This window comes from Exophiala viscosa, assembly GCF_022695815.1.
Source record: "Exophiala viscosa unplaced genomic scaffold EDD37scaffold_5, whole genome shotgun sequence".
NCBI classification, from domain to species: domain Eukaryota; kingdom Fungi; phylum Ascomycota; class Eurotiomycetes; order Chaetothyriales; family Herpotrichiellaceae; genus Exophiala; species Exophiala viscosa.
In genome coordinates this window covers 1,549,794-1,569,031 of record NW_026944357.1, presented here as the reverse complement: position 1 = coordinate 1,569,031, position 19,238 = coordinate 1,549,794, and the positions used below count along the sequence as shown (strand labels likewise).

At 51.2% G+C, this 19,238-nt stretch overlaps 8 protein-coding genes across 8 annotated transcripts; 3 read left to right on the top strand and 5 right to left on the bottom strand.

The window, feature by feature from the left end:
* Window positions 1-122: 122 nt before the first annotated feature.
* EDD37DRAFT_650442 (uncharacterized protein) lies at window positions 123-2,115 on the bottom strand (the record flags this gene model as incomplete). The annotated part of the gene is made up of 2 exons (XM_062818253.1): window positions 123-1,966; window positions 2,028-2,115. 2 exons carry the CDS (start codon window positions 2,113-2,115, stop codon window positions 123-125), a joined length of 1,932 nt encoding a protein of 643 aa, XP_062670458.1.
* Window positions 2,023-2,698, bottom strand: EDD37DRAFT_417583 (uncharacterized protein). The gene has a single exon (XM_062812539.1). The coding sequence runs from the start codon at window positions 2,586-2,588 to the stop codon at window positions 2,181-2,183; it is 408 nt and encodes a 135-aa protein (XP_062670457.1). The 5' UTR covers window positions 2,589-2,698; the 3' UTR covers window positions 2,023-2,180.
* Window positions 2,699-2,888: 190 nt separating this feature from the next.
* Window positions 2,889-4,981, bottom strand: EDD37DRAFT_681560 (transmembrane amino acid transporter protein-domain-containing protein; the record flags this gene model as incomplete). The annotated part of the gene is made up of 4 exons (XM_062819756.1): window positions 2,889-3,957; window positions 4,012-4,473; window positions 4,524-4,651; window positions 4,721-4,981. 4 exons carry the CDS (start codon window positions 4,979-4,981, stop codon window positions 3,051-3,053), a joined length of 1,758 nt encoding a protein of 585 aa, XP_062670456.1. The 3' UTR covers window positions 2,889-3,050.
* Window positions 4,982-7,187: 2,206 nt separating this feature from the next.
* EDD37DRAFT_417502 (peptidase S24/S26A/S26B/S26C) lies at window positions 7,188-8,093 on the top strand. Its single transcript, XM_062812536.1, has 2 exons — window positions 7,188-7,468; window positions 7,522-8,093. Exons 1-2 carry the CDS (start codon window positions 7,325-7,327, stop codon window positions 8,032-8,034), a joined length of 657 nt encoding a protein of 218 aa, XP_062670455.1. The 5' UTR covers window positions 7,188-7,324; the 3' UTR covers window positions 8,035-8,093.
* Window positions 8,094-8,152: 59 nt separating this feature from the next.
* On the bottom strand, window positions 8,153-9,451 carry EDD37DRAFT_563907 (phosphatidylethanolamine-binding protein; the record flags this gene model as incomplete). Its single annotated transcript, XM_062813983.1, has 2 exons — window positions 8,153-8,874; window positions 8,923-9,451. The coding sequence occupies 2 exons, from the start codon at window positions 9,449-9,451 to the stop codon at window positions 8,153-8,155; spliced, it is 1,251 nt and encodes a 416-aa protein (XP_062670454.1).
* Window positions 9,452-10,139: 688 nt separating this feature from the next.
* EDD37DRAFT_417515 (uncharacterized protein) lies at window positions 10,140-13,510 on the top strand. The gene is made up of 2 exons (XM_062812537.1): window positions 10,140-10,281; window positions 10,332-13,510. The coding sequence occupies exon 2, from the start codon at window positions 10,390-10,392 to the stop codon at window positions 13,270-13,272; it is 2,883 nt and encodes a 960-aa protein (XP_062670453.1). The 5' UTR covers window positions 10,140-10,281; window positions 10,332-10,389; the 3' UTR covers window positions 13,273-13,510.
* On the bottom strand, window positions 13,388-15,142 carry EDD37DRAFT_631381 (uncharacterized protein). The gene has a single exon (XM_062816653.1). The coding sequence runs from the start codon at window positions 14,910-14,912 to the stop codon at window positions 13,749-13,751; it is 1,164 nt and encodes a 387-aa protein (XP_062670452.1). The 5' UTR covers window positions 14,913-15,142; the 3' UTR covers window positions 13,388-13,748.
* A 952-nt stretch (window positions 15,143-16,094) lies between these two features.
* EDD37DRAFT_564286 (nucleolin) lies at window positions 16,095-17,651 on the top strand (the record flags this gene model as incomplete). The annotated part of the gene is made up of 3 exons (XM_062814001.1): window positions 16,095-16,418; window positions 16,465-17,217; window positions 17,265-17,651. 3 exons carry the CDS (start codon window positions 16,095-16,097, stop codon window positions 17,649-17,651), a joined length of 1,464 nt encoding a protein of 487 aa, XP_062670451.1.
* Window positions 17,652-19,238: the final 1,587 nt, after the last annotated feature.

Genomic DNA, 19,238 nt, shown 5'->3' with positions numbered 1-19,238 from the left:
GCCAACCGTTATTGGCAAGCGCCAGTGGCAGGAATACGTCAGGTGCACCAAACAACGGCTATGTCTTCGACCCTGTTTTAAGTATTGTCCGCTAATGATGGTTTGCTTTTAGATCTTTGCGCCTATTCTGCAGCATTCTTACCAGACCACAGATCAGGACTCCCCGGGGTCAAGTCCACAGTAGGCAGCTCAGCCATATGCAACTTAGCACTGCCATACGGACGCAGTTCAACCGGGTACGCTCTCGACGTGCAATTCCGTTGTCCTTTGAGCGGTGGATTTGGTGCATATCCACCTTCCAACTGCCAGTCTATCTGACATGCCAGTGCTGAGATACTGATAGGAGGCGCGTCCTCATGCCAGATGGGGTTTGGCAACCACTCCTCGTACCTATTGGGGTACTCGAAGAACATCAATGTTGATGTGTCGATAGCCAAATTCCACGGCTCCCGAGGCAAGAGTACCCAGTCATTGGCTTCTGGCGGGGCCGAAGTTCCTGGGTATGCCGCCGGCCTCGAAGGGTGATAGTCTATGCCGACAGGCAGAGCGTAGAGAAGAGCACCGTGATATATGGACACGGTATCGTTGGCCCGAGGCTCAATGCGAACTTTCGCACCAAGCATGACCTGAACTCTAGTCCGGCCAGCAGGTATGATAATGGTATGCAGACCTGTCGCATTATCTGGCTTGAGTTGGTGAACTTCGCCCGAGTCGATACGGACACTGCTTTCATCCAGTATCGCCCAACCAGGCACTCTGAATGAGAAGCGGAAAGCAGACTTCGCCTTGATTTCGTAGTTGAGGTAGTTTGTGAATGGATAGTTCGTGTCGCAGCGGATGCGGACATGATTGTGTTTACCCAAAGTTGTGCTGACATGCGTAGGTCCAAGCAGTGCGTGTGCCAATCCGTCTTCGCCAACCTTGACATATGACGCGGGAATCCATTTCGAATATCCCTGCATGTTGACCGTACAGCAAGGGTAGTTGGGCTCGGTCCCAAACGTCTGACCTAGAGGACCGACGTTCCAGAACGGGGTCCTCTCTAGAGGATGGCTGATAGGCTGATTGGTCTGAGCAATATACTGGTGAGCCCACCAGTGAGGCATGAACATGACCGGCAAGGCATTGTAAGCGGCCAGTTCCGACTTATCCGCAAAGTCACGATCGCCAACGGCCTGATAAAGATAGTTGAGCGAGAACATGGTCTCGACGACACTGCACAGTTCAGTGCCTCGAACAGGACTACGTCCTGATTGACGCTCGTCGCCGATAATAGCTCCCGAGGGTGTCCCATGGTACTGGAATGTCCAATTGACTCCATTTCGGGTCGTATTGAGCAGACTATCCTCCTGCACCAGTCTCCGCATCACCGCCGGCCATTTCAGTCCCTGCCCTGTATTGACAGCGTGGACATAGGGGAATAGTTTGTCCGTGACTTCGACAGGAAATGTGTCAAGATCCTCTTTTAGGAAGTTTTCTTCACTGAACCACCATGACCAATCGTACGCCTTCTCGTACACATGCACCATGCATCGAAGGATCTTCTTCTCATTGCCCATAGGATGTTTTTCGTAGAGCCATTGAAGTGCGAGGACCATATCGGCAGCACGGGACCTGCCCCATTGCTCGTCGAAGTTGTCCCCAGGCTTCGATACATAGCCTTCATGCTCGTTCGAAAGCATTTTGTACATCAATACAATGAACTTGTGCATGGCAGGCAGGATCTTGGTTTTTCCTAGCTCGGGTTCGGCTTCGACTAATTGCATGAACCCTAGGAACAGCGGATATCGACCCCAAAAGTTGCGACGGGCCAGGTCTACTTCTGGGCCCAGCCATCCATCGGCTTGTTGTTGATCGATGACCCAATGCGTTACTCGAAGGACGTGCTGCTTGAGCACTTCACTGTCGGAAAGATAGGCTAATGGCACAATGGCATTGTACGAGTACGGCCATGCTTCGTTGAGCCCTGTATCAGTGCGTCAGCGTTCCAGTCTCGAAGTGGAAGTTCGGTGCAGCTGGCAAGTTACATGAATATTCCTGGTCACCACCAAGCCAGGGCGCCTCCTTGACAAGGCGGTAAAATTCGTGAAGATGGCCAGGCAGACCATTGGCCATCAAGTCCACCTGATGTCGAAGCCATCCCAGCGGCTTCACAGAACCTAACGGAAGAGGTTCAAATCTCAGGGGAAGTACTTCAGCAGCGAGTCAGCTTTGCCCTGCTTGAAGACATTAGGGAACACTCTTAACACACAGGTCGTGTTATAGGAGTCGGGGTCTCTAATCGGACGCTGGGGGTCGTCCAGAGGTGTCCGGATGTTCCATGTTGGTACAGTATGAGTATTGTCTTGTTTGTAGGCCGAACTTTTGAGACAAAGTCCTTGAAACTTGAAGCATGGAGTCCTCGCTTGTGTCGAGGGTCGTTGAACTGTACCTGCATGTTCCCCGCCTTGTACCTGATTATCCCTGTGATAAGCGTCGTCCAATGGCAGCTGGGCGCCGCTCTGCGCCTGGGCCTCGACTGAACAGGCAAAAAGTAGAAGGGTGACTGAAAGGAACAAGCTACACAGTAGCGCCCAGCGGTGCAGCATGGTTCAAGTTATACTGGGTGAAAAGAAGGTCTGCGCCGGCACAGACAATGATGATGGTTGAAACAAGAATGAAAGACGGAATGATGGCCATATTGAGGACGCCCATCGTGATGGGTCAGAAATTGCGTGCTTGCAACGTCAGATTTCGGAGATCACGCGCATACGGAGTACACGAAGTCAAAATGTAGGTTACCCCAGACTTTGGTGGCCTGAAAACTTACATCCATATAAATTGAACCTTGAGCAGACGACATGACTCGAGAATAGAAAGCGAGAAGTCTATGGTTATTGTCGAATACACTTGTAAATACGTCTCTCACCGTGAACAAAGTCACTTTGCTCAACAATCATGTTTGTGTCCTCAAACCATCTTCACCTTCCTCCACTCAACAACCACGCAAGTCTCAGTACCGTCAGCACAACCTTCTGCCCTTGATAATGCGTTGCCGTTGTAGGTTTGTTCTAGCCAGTTGGCGACTCGCATTTCCATGCCGTCAAGTTGACAGATTCCTTGTAAGCATCAACCATAGTGGTGAAGGCAGCAACCAAACCCAAGATGCAAGTGACACAAGATCCGAGGTAGAAGAACAGGTCAAACAGGTTCCACGCAAGCTCTTTCTTGAATCCACGGATCCACCGCTTCATACCGCTGTCAACATGAGTGACTTGACCAGTAGCAGGATCAAACGTCTCGTTGGGCAGGATAGCGTCACGCTGTATCTTGAGACCAAGCATCATGAAAGGGGGGAATGTGTAAGTGAACTGCAGGATACATCCAGCGCCGACAAGCACGATCCAAGAATTAATCTGAGGCACCGACTGCGAGATAACCCAAGCAGCGACCCAGTAGAGTGGAACGAAGAAGACGAAGATCCATTTGCCGCGCTTGCTTTCGAGGATTGGGAACTTGAAGAGGTCTCGTCCCACGTTGTTGTAAAGAACTTTGACGCCGATATTGCCGTACAGAACAGCCGCTATCAAACCAGTGATGAGACCGATAATGTTGCAAGCAGTCTGCCAGCCGTAAGGGGACACGCCCTGGTATGATACATTATACGCATATTGTCCTTGCATGCAGTAAGTATAGAGGCCGTATACCATGTAGCAGAGGTAGATGAGGATGTCGGCAGCGAGTAGTCCCTTCCAGAAGTCCATGGGGCGGCGCATTTCCGCCATCAACTCGACGAAAAGCGTGGCGCCACCGAATGAGAAGACAGCGTTCATGAGTCCGTTGACATTGTCATTCAGACTAAGACCAGGCGGGGAGCCTCCAGCAACCTTTATCGGGTCAGGATTGTTTATGTCGAAATCAGGGTTTGAGGCCGCATAGAGCGCGTAGTTGGGTGGCGAATGAGCCATGACACCCATACTAGAACAGTCGCGTTAGTCAAGGGTGGACGTATGCGAAAATAATGCCACTTACGTTGCAAAGATAATGAATAGGTTGAGGAACACCGCCCAAGAAGCAAGCCAACCGAAGCGTTGCAGCGTCCGAATCTGGCCCACGAGACAGCCGAAGATGGTACAAACAGCCATGCAGGCGATGAAGCACAGTTTGCCCTTGGACAGCTGACTGATGGATTGACCACTGGTCAGGACGATCAACGCCACGTTCAAGAAGAATTGGAACGACTGCAAGGCGTTGCAAGTATGACGGAACCATGCACCATAGATGCGGAAAGCGATGTCGCCATATCCTTTCATCGGGTAGCGATCACTATCGAGCTGGAGGTACATACGCCACAGCTGGTAACCACTGTAAGCGGCAAGAGCGCCAAAGACCGTGAAGAGCGCAACACCAGGTCCTAGACCCATTTGACTGAAAGCGTATCCAGTACTGAAAGGGCCCAAGATATCAGTGGTGATGAGATAGAAGACAGCGGACCTGATAGCTACGTTAGCTGGCGTAAGTCAAACGGTGTGGCGGCCACATACCAGGTAGCGGTTCTCGCAGCTCGGGAGGCCTGTACCCATTCCTCGTCCGAGATGGTCACCGGTGCATGGGTTCTCTCCTTGTTGGCCTTCTCGTTGGAAGAATCATTGCCAGATTCGGAAGGCATATGCTGCATCTGGGCCTCGCCCTGAGCACTGATAGACAGGCGAGGCTGCGGGATCGAGACGCGACGCTGCACGCGTTTGCGAAGGATCTTCTCTTTGACAAAGGCGGTAGCACCACCATCGGTATGTTGAAAATCACTTCCCGGTCCGTACAAACGGTCTTCTTCTGCCCGCGTGATCTTTGCATAGTAAAGGTACTCCTCGATTGGGATACTGGGGTCGTGTAGCTTCTGGCGAAGCGCTGTAGGACCATCGGAATTACCAAAACCGTCGTTATCGAGACGAGGATCGTCGGCAGCGCCGATGCCGGCCATAGATCCTACACCTGCTGCCATCTTGTATGAGTTTACGATATGTCGTACCAAAAAATTTCTTGTAGGCGAGACGTGGAGCAAGTAATGGTGGAATAAGCTGGGATATATATACCTGATACCCAGGGCTCGCTGGCTCTGACCAGACTAAAGGATTGCAGGGTGATACTCCCCTTGATACGCAGTAGATAGGATGTATATCTAACATACACCAAATTGGGACGGTTTCCTTGCAAAGGATTCCACAACTGATAGGTCAAGGTTGTATAATTGGCCTCTATCCTTTGCCTCCCCGGCTATCAAGACGCCCCAGAAGGCTAGTCTGATCATGTTTGAGGAGAGGAGGGGACCCAGGATTGAGATTGCGACGTCAATTCGCGATCTAGGTTGGGCGAGAGTATGATAGGGTCAGGAAGAAGAAAGCGTACAACTAACCGTCTAAACCCATCCCCATGTTGACCTACCTTTTCAGCGACCTTAAGCGGAAATGTACATACCGTTGATTGGATTAGGTTGAAAGTATGATGAGATCATGCCACAGTCGCCCCCTGGGCGGCGACACAGTAACGCAAACAGGCAGGTACGTTAGATAAATACCGTGCGGCAGAGATGGATCTCTGCTAGCGGTGATGGTGTTCCGCAAGTCAGTCCAAACCCCTTAGAGTTTGATATGTCTGTTCTTCAACCGAGGCAAATAGTTTTCGTCAGTAAATCATCGTTGTTCGAACTCGTTGTCACTCCCAATTGCCTGATATGCGCGGTAAATGGAGTGGGTGTTGCAGATAATCGAGATAGAAACCGGATAATATCCAAAGGCTGGAGTGATCGACCGGTAGTGTTGTGATCTTTCGCGCCACCTCTGTATCTCGGCGCCTCCTAGCGTTTTAGCGCCTGGGAAGGCTGTGTCAGTGCAACTTTGATATCTTGGATTTCCCCCAACACCGTGGACGAAGCAATGCTAAGTCTTAGGCCACAAAGCTTGTGGTATGTCAACGATTTCGACTTCCTCAGACCTTCAATACGAGCTTCGTTATGGGATGGACAATCGGATTCTCCAGTGCAGCTTCTGCCTTGCACATCAAGCCAACGACGTCAGCGCCCAGACACGATCAATTACATTTCGTGTATTGGTGTCGAGGAATCTTGCCTCATTTGAGGGTGATGACATTTGACGCGATTCTCCGACGTCAGAGTGGTGCATGATTTCATGATCAATTGGTAACGATAACGACGGTAAAGATGAAGGCGGTAAAGATAAAGGCGGTACAGACAGAGGCGCCATGATGCGGGCCACATGTGGAATCTTGGCTCTTGCTGGTGCCCTTCACTACTGTCGGAGACTGCCACTTTCGGCTGGGCTTCCGTGGTATATTTGTTCTGCTGTACTCGTAGCGAGATGCATGTATCGGACCATGTTCTTTCGATCCGTCATGATCGTGTATGCAACAGGCCAGCCGATATCACGATTTTGAGCTTGCCACGGCAACAACGGCATGGCAGAACCGTGGCTAAAGGCGCATTGCGTCGGTTCTTTGGTGGCCATCCTTGCGAGGGTTTTCAGCTCGAATGGATCGGCAGATAAGGAAAGGATCCGGAGAGTGCTCGCTTCTAGAAGCCTGTAAGCATGGGTCGATCCTGTGCTTGTCAAAAGGTAGCATTGAATATGGGGCTGAAATGAAACAAGCGAACATTCATCTCTCCAACAAGGAGTGGGAAGGAGACAGCACACTGCGTACTTCCGTAATTTAGGCCCGAATGGTCGATCCGAAGTCTTTGATGGCATGTCCGGTTTCTTCATAGTTTTTTGGGCTTCGCTTGTGTACGGGTAAAAGATACCTAGGTAAAGAGCCTCTCCGAGTGGCGGCCAGGCAAGAAGAACGTGTACCGGGCTTCCAGGCACGGGCTCTCTGCCCACGTTGTTGCAAGTAAGCTTCCACAAAATATGATCGGAGGTAGTCTCGGGCAGCTTCTATCGATAGTCGTTGCATCCTGATGAACGTGCACCTCAAAGTAAACGGCAGTGAGAGGATGATCTATGACCAAAGCAACAAGGGCACAACAAGCGAGAACACAAGTCAAAGGCCTAAGTTAGGTGATGTCTGACATGTTCGTTCTTTATATGTGTTCCTGTGGACCCCATTCCTGCTGCCTGCTCGCGGGGAAATGGATTGCCTGAAAGCTTACCTAAAGCTTTTTTCATATCCAGAAACTTTACTGAAGCAACGTGAATCCCACATCAAGTGTTTGGTGCAGTCTATCGGTTTGCCAAAGAATAAGGAGCGCCGTTGACTCCAGGCGGACGTAATTCGTTCTCCTCTACCATGTCTTTCGTTTAGCCTCTACACACTTGTCTATCTTTCCTGGACAATGTCCCGCTTCCGCAAGTTCTTTGCACAACTCCCTACCAGTCAGGTGCGGACTCCTGCAGGGTCCATAATCCAGTATGGCTTTGCTATGGTTGCAATGTACTCGGCATTTGCCTTGATCTCGCATGACCTGGTCACAATCAATGTTTGTCTACCTATAACCGCAATGCATGTGCGCGACTAACAAATCCTGAACAGAAAACAGAAGGACCCTCCATGTACCCAACTATACCGACCGAAGAGTCCTTTACCATATATTCTCGGAGACATAGACGCGGAAAAAACTTAAAAGTGGGCGATATCATAGTATTTGAGAATCCTATCTTTCTACGAGGAAGAGCATGCAAGCGAGTCATTGGTATGCCAGGCGACTACATCGTGCGCGATCCGTCGCAATGTCCGACCGTGGGCGGCGTGCCCGTGCCTGGTGTGACGGACATTGATGCAGTCCGCGAGGAGCCGATGATGGTACAGGTACCGGAAGGCCATGTGTGGGTTGCTGGAGACAGCTTGACCTACAGCAGGGATTCCAGATTCTATGGACCACTGCCAATGGCTCTGATTGTTGGTAAAGTGCTGTATAATGGCACAGGTTGGTTCACGTGGAAAAGCCTTCGGACACCGCAGCTCCACCCTGCATCACAAGCCGACTACACGTCTCTGGAACCTGTGCATGGCGAGCTCGCCTTAGAGGACGCGAAAGTCGACTGAAGCTTCGATGTCTGAGTCACCTTTACGAAGTCATGGGACCTTGACTGGCAATGCTAAAAGCGAACGAGACAGTCATGGACACGACACAATATATTGTACAAGGTCTGGCTGACCCGACCTATCTGAAGCTGCTTGGATTGCGCCTCTTATAGGGCAGAGGCTCGACCTTCTTTCTCTTCAACTCGACATCGGCGCCTGCAAGACCTGCTCTCTGCATAACAGCCGCAGTGCTGTCGTCCCATTGAGTTCTGAAGAGAGACGCGCTGATGGGGCTCAATATATGCCTGCTCATGAAGCTGCGGGTGGAGAATCCGTTTCTTTCGACCTTCTTCCTAGCAACCTCTAGGTCGATAGGAATGTTGTCCTTTTGCTGCAAGACAATGATGGACAATCGATGATAAGGGCTACCCTTTTGTGCGTGAGGTGGCAGCCACGGAAGCAGGACCTGAGCATCCGCGGAGAATTTGGCGAGATCGACCAAGGTTTGGGTAGCTGAGACAGTGATGTTGGATGCTAGAAAGTGACATCTAGTTTCGAAACTGTCGGTCTCGGTGTTTGGGACGTCTGGATCGACGATGGCAATGGTGACCATCTTCTCGCCTCGGTCAAAGGGTTGTAAAACAAGCTGACACGGGTTTTCGCTTATGTGTGACTCAACAAAGTCGCCCGGTGGTACAGCCTTCTTGCCGAACGAGATTTTGACGTCCAGAATGGGATCACAATTTGGAATCACGTCGGGCAGCACATTCATCTGCGTAATCCGCTGAACCAGGATTTTCCTTGGGTACTCCCGCCATTTCCGTTCGGCGAGATATCTGTAGATGGGTTTGTTCATATCGCCTATTTTGGTCAGCCAAAGTTCGAGAGGTCTGCGCGGTTTGCTTCTACCTTTGCCATCCTCGAATCGCCGCTTGACGTTGGGATCGTTGATGTCAGCCAATATCTTCAATTGCTCCAGCTCTGCTTGCATACTCCGCAATCTCCTTTGTTTGTAGACCTCGCCGCCTGGAAACGTGCTCGGATCGACATCCTGAAGGCGAGCAATGCGAGCTCTTTCCGTCTCTATCTTTTTCAATTTTTCCGCTCTGTCCTCAATGAGGATCTTGCGAGCTTCTTGGAAGCATTGGTAAGGCAACTGATCAAAAGCAATGCCGGGAGATTGTGCGAGGGCCGCACGCCGTCTTCGTGATCCGATCGGTGGCTTTCCCTCTCTGCTCAGTTTTCTTTCAAGTCGTGGCACAAAAACCGTGGCAGGATCTGGGTTTCGATAAAAGGACGGTTTTTGGGCTTCTGCTTCTTCACGCGTGGAGCTTGTGGTGGTGAGCGACCGCGCCGAAGCACCGAGTAGAGGAGTCTCGAAGTTCAAAGACCTCAATGAATGCAGCAGAAGGGCACTCGGCGCCCTTGCTGGAGGCATCTTGGGATGTTCAATCGACAGTGTCTCGTACATACATCGAACAGCCTTTCACAAAAGTTTCAGGAAATCGCAGCTTAATCAATCTCTTGGCGCCGGAGGATCGCTCTCAATGGAGGCCGAGCACCGGAAACATCATGAGTATCTCTTGAGTCAGACAGCATTATTCTGTACCAAAAAATCAACAATGTCATCCGCGATTCCTTTCAATTTGACACATACTGAGTGCCGTCAGACTGACTATTTCCCCTCACAACTCGATGGACAATTTTGAAGCGGCAGGCTGGGCGGCCTTATGAACCTTGACAACCTTGAAAATGAATCAGCCAGTGACTCAGCAATGGCACTGAACTCAATCTACAGCCATGATTCGTCCTCGTACGCGGCGCATACGGATCAGGTAGGAGGTGAACAGCATGTGCCTGAGCCTAACTTCCCGAGCATGTCTTTAAACCTCACAACCAAATGGGTGAAATCGAACTTGATCTGAGCATCTGCCCGAGTGTTTGGTTCTTCATTGTTTCCCATGTGAATCTCATTTGTTCCTTCCACGGCGCGTCGACGCTTTTCCCAAATCGTCTTGGATACCATGTCGTCGTCTGAGAGAGAGCAGACGTTGGTGGATGAGAAGACAACCATGCATGATAAGAAGGACCAACGACATGAAAAGGCGCCGGAGCCTAAACAAGGCTTTCTGAAACGAATAGGTACAATGCTTGATCTGGATTTGCCGACTTTCTTGCTCATGATAAAGTGAGACTCTCGCTTTTCCAACCGAAAGTACCACTGACGAGACATAGAGGGGGGATACCGCCAGTGATTGCTCTGGCAGCGTAAGTGTATCGGTCATTGTCTGCATTCGCCGCATGCTTACCGAGAATAGATACCAGAGTGATGCTTGGGCTGCCGAGTTTACGACACTGGGATACTTGATCGGTATCATGTCTGTCATCTCTCTGCCTATTCTGCCGCGAGCAAAGTTTGCGCAATCCTTGCTGCTGTCCGTGTTTGCTATATGCTTTGCAGCTGCAATGGCTTTGCTCGCAATTCGATGCGCTACATCAGCCCGGGGTTCGGCAAAGGCAGCATCGGAAACAGGGACTTCCGGCAGCAAAGAGTCCCTGAGTTACAATGCGGCCGCAAATGTAACAGCCGCCGTCTTCCTGTTCTTCAACTTGTGGCTTGCCAATACTATCAGAGCACTACGTCCACAGCTTACGATTGTTTCGATCCAATACTGTATTTTCATCACTGTTGCCTCAACCTATGCGGCGACATTTCCCAGCATGGAGGCTGGAAAGAGTTTCGTGGACAGATTGTTGAAGGTGTTCCTCACCGGCTTTGGAATAGCCACCGCGGTGTCTTTCATCATAATCCCAGTCTCCTCCAGAAAAATCTGCGGGAAGCAAATGGCTGGTGTTCTGAACCTGCTGAAAGCCAGCATCTCTCTTCATAACGCCTACCTCCACACCATCACAGTTGCTGCCCTCGAACACCCGGCCGAGTTTGGGAAGGACAAAAATGCCAGTTTGACACCTGATCTGGCTGCTTCTCACAAGGAGGCACAAGAGATTGCAGCCAAATTGAAGATGACGCTTCAGCAGGCTGCTAAACTGTTTGGTCAACTGAAAGTCGAAATCGGGTTTGCAAAAAAGGAGATAGCAATCGGAAAACTCTGGCCGGACGAGTTTGCCAAGATATGGACGATGTTGCGACAGATTTTCCTGCCAGTGGGAGGCTTGTCGACGTTCGCCGACATCTTACAGTCAGTCAGGCAGCACAAGAATCAAGGGGAAGACCTCATTCCGGATAGCCAGACACTCGAATCCATCAGACGCTTTGAGGCAGATGAGTGGCACGAGATCGTGGCTTTATCCAGGGAGCCTTTCCGCAAGCTCGAGGAAAGACTCAACGATGGCATAGCACACATTATTTACACACTTGAACTGCTTCCACGGCCAATGGCTTCCAAGCGAGATATCGAGAAGAATGCGGATATGCCACCAGCGCCCGGTGATCGAAACTTTGCCGTGCACCTCGAGAAGGAGATCAAATCCTTCGCAATCCATCGCAAGGAGACCTTGCGGAAGTGGTGCGAGAAGAAAGGAATAGAAGTTCCTCAAAAATTCTGGGAGGACTCTGCAGCACAGTACAAGTTCGACGATCCAAACTCGATAGCTGACGCTGTACGATCGAAGCAAAACCATCAGCAGCTCTACTTGACCCTTTACCTCGAATACTTAGTTCTCTCGGTTTGTCATTCGGTACTGGACCTCGTCCACTATGCAGATTCCAAGGTCGAGGACGGAACAATGAGTAAGAAGCATTTCATTTTCCCAGGATGGAAGCGGATAAGGAAACTCTTTCAGCACGCATTCACGCAGGAGGACTCTGAACCGACATTTGCCGACACTGAAGCCACTGGAATCCATATCGCGCTTGGTGACGCGCTATCAGCAAAGAAGGATCCAGAGCATTTACCTCCAACGAACTTTTATCAGCGCTTGACAAACCATCTGAGGGCAGTCCCAAAGTTCCTAGGATCCGACGCATGCAGCTACGGCTTTCGCGCAGCCGTTGCTGCCATGAGCCTCGCAATCATTGGCTATCTGCGCCAAACTCACGAGTTTTATCTAGCGCAACGTGGGATTTGGGCAGTAATCATGGTGGCCATCAGTATGGGACCGACTGCTGGTGCCGGCGTGCAAGGCTTTGTCCTGAGAATTGCGGGCACTCTTGTGGCCATGATCGCTTCCATCACTATTTGGTACATGTCGGATCAGAAGCCCGCTGCAATCATTCCTCTCACTTACCTGTGTTTCTTATGCGGCTTCTATGTCCTGTTGAAGAAGCCGATGTTGATGATAACGGGCGTTATCTCTATGGTCACCGTGATCCTCATCGTTGGATACGAGCTGCAAGACCTCAAAATCGGCACGAAGGCATTGACCTCGAACGGACAGAAGTATTACCACATATACGTCCTGGCGCCGTATCGACTCGCCGCAGTCGTGATCGGTCTGTCCGTCGCGTTCATCTGGACGTACTTCCCGTACCCAATTACCACGCACGCCACGCTGCGCAAGGACCTCGGATCTACACTGTACATAATGGCCAATTACTATTCGATCACGCACTCAACACTCGAAATGAAACTGCGGCTCGGCTGGCGCGCCCAAGACGCAGGCAAGATGTCAGCGATGAAGAAGCTCGACAAGGCCCGCCGGCGCAGCTTCGAGAAGATGATCATCATGATGAACAAGTTACGTGAGCACTCGGCGTTTACCGTGTACGAGCCCTCGATCGGCGGCAAGTTTCCCAAACAGACCTACGATGCACTGATCGCGCACATGCAGAGCCTGTTCAATTACATGTCGATCATCAACTTCGCGGCCCAGACCTTCGAGTCGAAACAAGACGGCGAGGAGAGCGAGTGGCTGCGCGATTTCCGACGGATGACGGCCGAGACCACCGTGACTAGCCACGAGCTTACATCGACGCTTTGCTTGTTGTCGGCCAGCATGTACAACGCCCAGCCTCTTCCCCCGTACGTGCGCGTGCCACCGCCAATCCATCTTGCAGACCAGCTGGCCGGTATCGACCCGGGGATTTTGAGCGTGCAGCATATCGACGAGCCGTGCTATGCTGCGTTTGCAGTGCTCGAGATCGCCAGCGTGCTCATCATGCAGGAAACGTCTGCTGTATTGGCGAAGGTCAAGGAGTTGGTTGGGGAAGTCGATTTCTCGCTGCATGTGATTGGTTCGCCATTGGATTCGACGACCAGTTCGTTGAACAATCTGAATGGGAAGGGCAAGGCTGATTGATCGATTGATCAAGGGGGCGCGGCTTCATGAACTGTTTGATGTTCAGAAAACTGCTTTGTGGCTTGATATGGTGCACGCAGAGCACTTCTTTGATAGAAGCTGGGCAGACAGATTGCTAGAGAGAACGATCAATCAATTGCAGTATTCTACCATCTGGTGCCTTTGTGCAGATCATTCCGTATAGTGTAGCTGAACCGTGATCCCCATGATCCGAACCGAGGGTATCTTTGAAGTACAAGCAACCGCCATCTCATCCCAAACCCAATCACTCCCTGTCCCAACACCATCGCTATACCATTGAAGTTTGATGACATATATCAGAGAATCCAATCTTCCTCCATGCAGCCCGTCTCATGAACAATATACCCAGGTCCATTTCGCAAAAAGCTGGAACCAGCCATACCGTGACCACCATGGTGTCCATTAAAATTGAGGTTTTTTCCCTCCGGTTTCTAGGTGATGCCAATTCAATTCCCTCATTTGAACATACTGTCAAAGTCAAGATCCATGTTCTCTAGATTTCCCATGGCGTTATCGTCAAAGTCGACGTTTCCGTCAAAGTTCATGTCGCTGGAATTCAGAAGCTCGTCGAACTCATTGGGCCCTAGAGCTGGGAGACTGAAATCAACTTCTTGGAGACTGTTGTCGGTGGTACCCATGGCAGCTGCTGCATCCGTCCCAGCGCCGCCTGTTCCCATGCTGTTGTTATTCACATTCATGTTGGTATTTGTGGGCATGGGCATGCCCATGTTGAAATTGTTGTCGTCGCCGGCTTGGTTGGCGTAAGACTCCAGACCTGGAAGCAAGGAATTCAATGAGGAATCCTGGAGATTGAGGTTTGTTGCGTTAGCATCGAAGCTGTCGCCCAGACCCATGTCGAAGTTCATATTCATGTCGTTTCCGGCCCCAGCCATCATGTCCGCGGAAGGATCGCCGTCACCGAACATGGAGACGAAGTTGAATTCCTCGTTACTCGTGTCTTGTGGGGTGGCCCTGGTGAAATCGTCGAAAGTAGGCGCTTGAAAATTGGTTTCTACAGCAGGAGGCTTTTCGGGCGGCTTTTCTGGTACCTTGGGAGTCGGCGCCGGCGGTATTTGAGATGGCTTGACCTCTGGTTTGACTGGAGCTTGAGGTTTGTCTGCGGGCTTGGGTGCAGTTGTCTTCATTGCTGGTTGTTTCTGCGGGACTTGCGACGTTGGCTCGCTCTTCACAGCAGGCATTGGAGGAGCTTGCGATTGTTGCGAGGGCTCTTGTGGTTGCGCAGCCTCCTCTGGCTCAGCTGTCTTGACGCGCTTCGGCGCATTATCTTTTGCAACTTCTACAGGCTTCTCCTGCACACCTTCCTCTTCGTCACGTTTTCTCTTCGCACTGGCCGCGATGTCTTCGCGTGCTTTCTCTCGGCGGGCCTTGTTCATGGCCAATTTCTGTTCCAAGTACCATTTTGCATCGAGGATCTGGATTTCGCAATCGTCAAGCGCATCTTGAAATTTCTTTGCGGTTTCGACAAGCACGGCTCTCGTGGACTGGGCGTAGTTCAACGGATCTTTGAGGGCGTAGGCGATGCGAGTCACAGACCCATTGAACATGCCTTCCACCGTTTTCACCGGGTCGTACGGGGGTTTGTTCGCTGTCGTCGCCATGATGACGTCTGCATTCGTGTGGTGATCAAGGTCAGGATTGGGAAAGAGACGGCAGGAAACACGGTGGGGGTGCTGGCGAAAGCGACTTCGTTCATGTAGAAGGGGGCAGGTACATAGCTGTCGGCTGCAGTGTGAATAAAGGTGAAGTGACTCGATGTCAGTTGACACTGGCGCCCACTGGAAAAAGTGTCAATTTCGCAGGATGATCGCTGATGGTGGGTCGAACACCCTGCTTGTCAATGACCTTGAACTTTGAAACCCCCGGTCTTTTGACTGAGGCGGGCGCCCGCACCACAAGCCTCGAAGCTATCGCTAGCTTCAAACAGGCTGCATGTTTTGACAGGCCCTGGTGGGTATCGAAGCTCCAAGCTTTGACTTTTGGGCGCCTATGAAGTGCCACTTCGCCCCCGAGTTTCCGGAGCTAAAGGCTAAAAAGTCCCCTACACGCCCTAATTAGAGTTGTGACTGCTGGCTGGGCTGACGCCTTATCTTGGAGGAGCTCCAAACTTCATAACGTCGCTATACGGCATCTCCTCATTTTACTCAACATCCATCCATTTTCTTCCTCATTTATTATACGTCGTCTTCGTCGTTGTTCTTCCTTTTTCCCATCTCCGTTGTCTCGCTTGGAATTCGTGCATTGCAAGTTTGGGCGTTGGGAAAAGATATCGAGCGATCTCCCATCTCTCCGTTTCCTACAAGTCATCTCCTCAGTTCAGATCACTTATTTGGTGCGCTGCTACTGTTCTGCTCTGCTTTGCTATCTCAAATCCCCAGCAACCTGCCGCCGCCCGCTCCGCCCGCCTGCCTCTGTCTCATCTCGGCGCGACCTCTTTCACGACCGGCGTACCACTACCACATTTTCTCCTCCCTCCTCTCCTCCGAGTATCTTCTGCGTTCGCAACCATCTCCTACTTTGTCGACGTTTGGCGCTCTTCTGCTGGGTTGGTCTCTCATCTTGATAGCGAGTTATCTTCGACTTTTCCAGCAAACTTTCCTATTCTACGACACCAACCGTCAACGTTTCTCTCCACGAATACTACAAAAGCAAAAGTACTTAGCCTGAGCTGTTGCATATTGTTCCCCACTACGAGTTCCAGCGCAGGCTTTCATTGTCGTCTCCTTGAATCGTCACAAAGGTTGTCACTTCTCAAGATGGACGAGAACATTGCTCCTACTACCATGGCACCTCCATCATCCGCAGTTGGTGCTCCTGGTTACGATGCTCCACCTGGAAGCAATGGCCACACCGGCATCAGCATGGGACCTCCTGCGCTGCCTCCAGTAGTCATTCCCCAGAACAACAACACGGTGGGCAGTCCTACGAGTCTAGATGAAGCCATGTCACCCTCGTCTGGCGGGGTCGTTCGGAGAGCTGCCCCCGAGCCAAACAAGAGAGCGCTGTATGTGGGTGGACTCGATCCCCGGGTGACCGAGGATGTTCTGAAGCAGATCTTCGAAACCACCGGCCACGTGGTCAGTGTCAAGGTTATCCCGGACAAGAATGTGAGTTTTAGTATGGTATGCAAGACCTTGCGCTAATTAGTCCAAGCAATTCAACACTAAGGGATTGAATTACGGATTCGTCGAATACGATGACCCCGGCGCCGCTGAGCGTGCTATGAACACTCTCAATAGCCGCCGAGTCCATCAGGCTGAAATCCGTGTCAATTGGGCGTATCAATCCAACAGTTCGAACAAAGAAGATACCTCGAATCATTTCCACATCTTTGTGGGTGATTTGAGTAACGAAGTCAACGATGAAGTTCTATTGCAAGCGTTTTCTACATTTGGTTCTGTTTCCGAAGCTCGCGTCATGTGGGACATGAAGACTGGCCGCACTCGTGGCTATGGGTTTGTGGCCTTTCGTGAAAGGCAAGACGCGGAGAAGGCCCTCGCCTCGATGGATGGCGAATGGCTTGGTAGTCGCGCCATTCGATGCAACTGGGCAAACCAGAAAGGTCAGCCGTCCATCTCACAACAACAAGCAATGGCGGCGATGGGCATGACTCCGACCACTCCTTTTGGCCACCACCATTTCCCCACTCAAGGCGTCCAGTCTTACGAGATGGTGGCCAACCAAACTCCTAGCTGGCAAACTACATGCTATGTCGGTAATCTTACGCCTTACACGACTCAGGCCGATCTTATTCCCCTCTTCCAGAACTTTGGCTATGTGGTCGAGACGCGCTTCCAGTCCGACCGCGGGTTCGCCTTTGTGAAGATGGACACCCACGAGAATGCAGCTATGGCAATTTGTCAGTTGTCTGGGTACAATGTCAATGGCCGCCCCCTGAAATGCTCGGTGAGTACTGGAAAGTAACGTGATTGTGGCGCATCTAACAGATACAGTGGGGTAAAGACCGTCCACCAACCAGCCAGTTCGACACCTATTCACCACAAACCTCCATCGGATCTGCGTCAACTCCAGGCGGTTACAATCCAGCCTCACCATACTTTCCGCAATATGGTGGCCCAGGTCCCCTGACGCCACAAGGTAAGATGCGAACTGCAAGTATGCAGAACATGGCTAACAGAGTTGCAGGCCCAAGTCCTGGTGGTCGTGGCAATTGGGATTCGAACCATATGCCGAGTCCTTACACTCAGTCACCACAGTCCGCATTTGGCCAGGCTCCTCCGTCAGCTGGGGGCTATGGTCGTGCTCCGGGACCACCAGTAGGAATGTATCCGCAACCTCCAGCAACATACGGCAACAGCTATCCAGGATATCAGCCATAATCTCGATCAGTGCGTTGATCGTGGGTTGCGACATGGAGCCTTCTCATGACACGTGCTATTGAAGCAGCCACGACAACATCACTCTTACGGAAATCACGGACGATGCAGATGGGGTAATTCGAGTACCACGAAATGCGGCAACAAGTTTTTCCAATTTGTAACTTGAGCGAGTCCACGAATTAGCAGGATACCCATGCGAATGCGTTAGATATTGTTTCACATCACCACTTCTCAGAAAGACATGAATGCATTGGAAAGAAAGCAAATTGATCCTTTTTAGGTTGCAGGTACTTCGTAAAGTGAGTGACTCGTGTTCTCGCAGCCTTGTTCAGCCTTGCATGAGAACCCCACTTCCGCTCAAAGCCGAACTGCTACTTTTTATTGGATTAAATTGCCACTACTAGTCAAAACGCGACTTTGCACGCGTTTTCTGCGGGTGCGCTTCATTGCGGTCAATTTGCAGGCCTCTGTATAGCCCAATCCACCTTTCACCTCTTTTCTCCGGGTCATCCTTCCTCACATCCTGTTCCTTTCATGCACCTTCCCTCTCCCGCTGTACTCTTGCGTGCTTCCCATGGCCCTCTGAGAAGCCCCAAGAGGTTCGTCGACGCCATCATGCTGAATCGAGCCATCAACCGACATGCATCTACGTCGAACGCCGAGAAGAAGCAATCACCTCTCCGCTTGAACTCTGCGGCGGCCAACGCGAGTACCGATACCCAAACCAACAGCCTCAAACGAAAGTTCGGGCGGACCATGAGTACCACCAGCGGATTGGGGGCGTTGCATCAGCAGACGTCCTTCGATGAGAACACTTCTCCCAGTCATTTCATCGACTTGACGTCTCCGAAGAAAGGCTCGGACATTCGCTATCCCTCTCTCGACGGTCTCGACTGTGAATATCCGAACCTGCCTGCGGTGCCTATGGACTCTTCCCAGCCCACCAGCAGTGCCCCGGTGCAGTGGTCTTCATCACCAGCGTCACATTTCGCAAAGCCGTCTACAAGGACATCTCCTGAAGATTCAGCCTCGCCGGAACCGGTCAGACAAACGAAGAAACGAGTGCTGCCGGCTACATTCGCGTCAAAGCCCATGACTGCGGGAGGTCACTCCTACAATGAGCAATATGGCAAGAAAGCAGATAATGGACACAATGGTCGTTTTGACAAGTATTCGACGACAAAGCAATTTAAATCCGCTACTGGTGTCGACAAAGCCTCTGCAGCAATGTCGAATATGTTGCAAAAAGCACCAATCGCTCGGCAACGGTCCAACACACCCATTCCACGAACTTCGTCTGACCGAACCGTTCAGTCGACTATCAAGTCCGAGAAGCAGAACGGAACAATGGACAGAGTACCAGAAACCTTTCTCAGTGACGAACAAAAGGCTGTCATGAAGACAGTGATGGAAGAGGGGAAGAGTGTGTTCTTCACAGGTTCCGCAGGTACTGGCAAATCGGTCCTTATGAGGGCGATCATTGCTCAGTTGAAACACAAATACCGAAAGGAGCCTGATCGAATCGCTGTCACGGCGTCTACAGGCCTGGCATCTTGCATTCTAGAAGGCCAAACACTGCACAGTTGG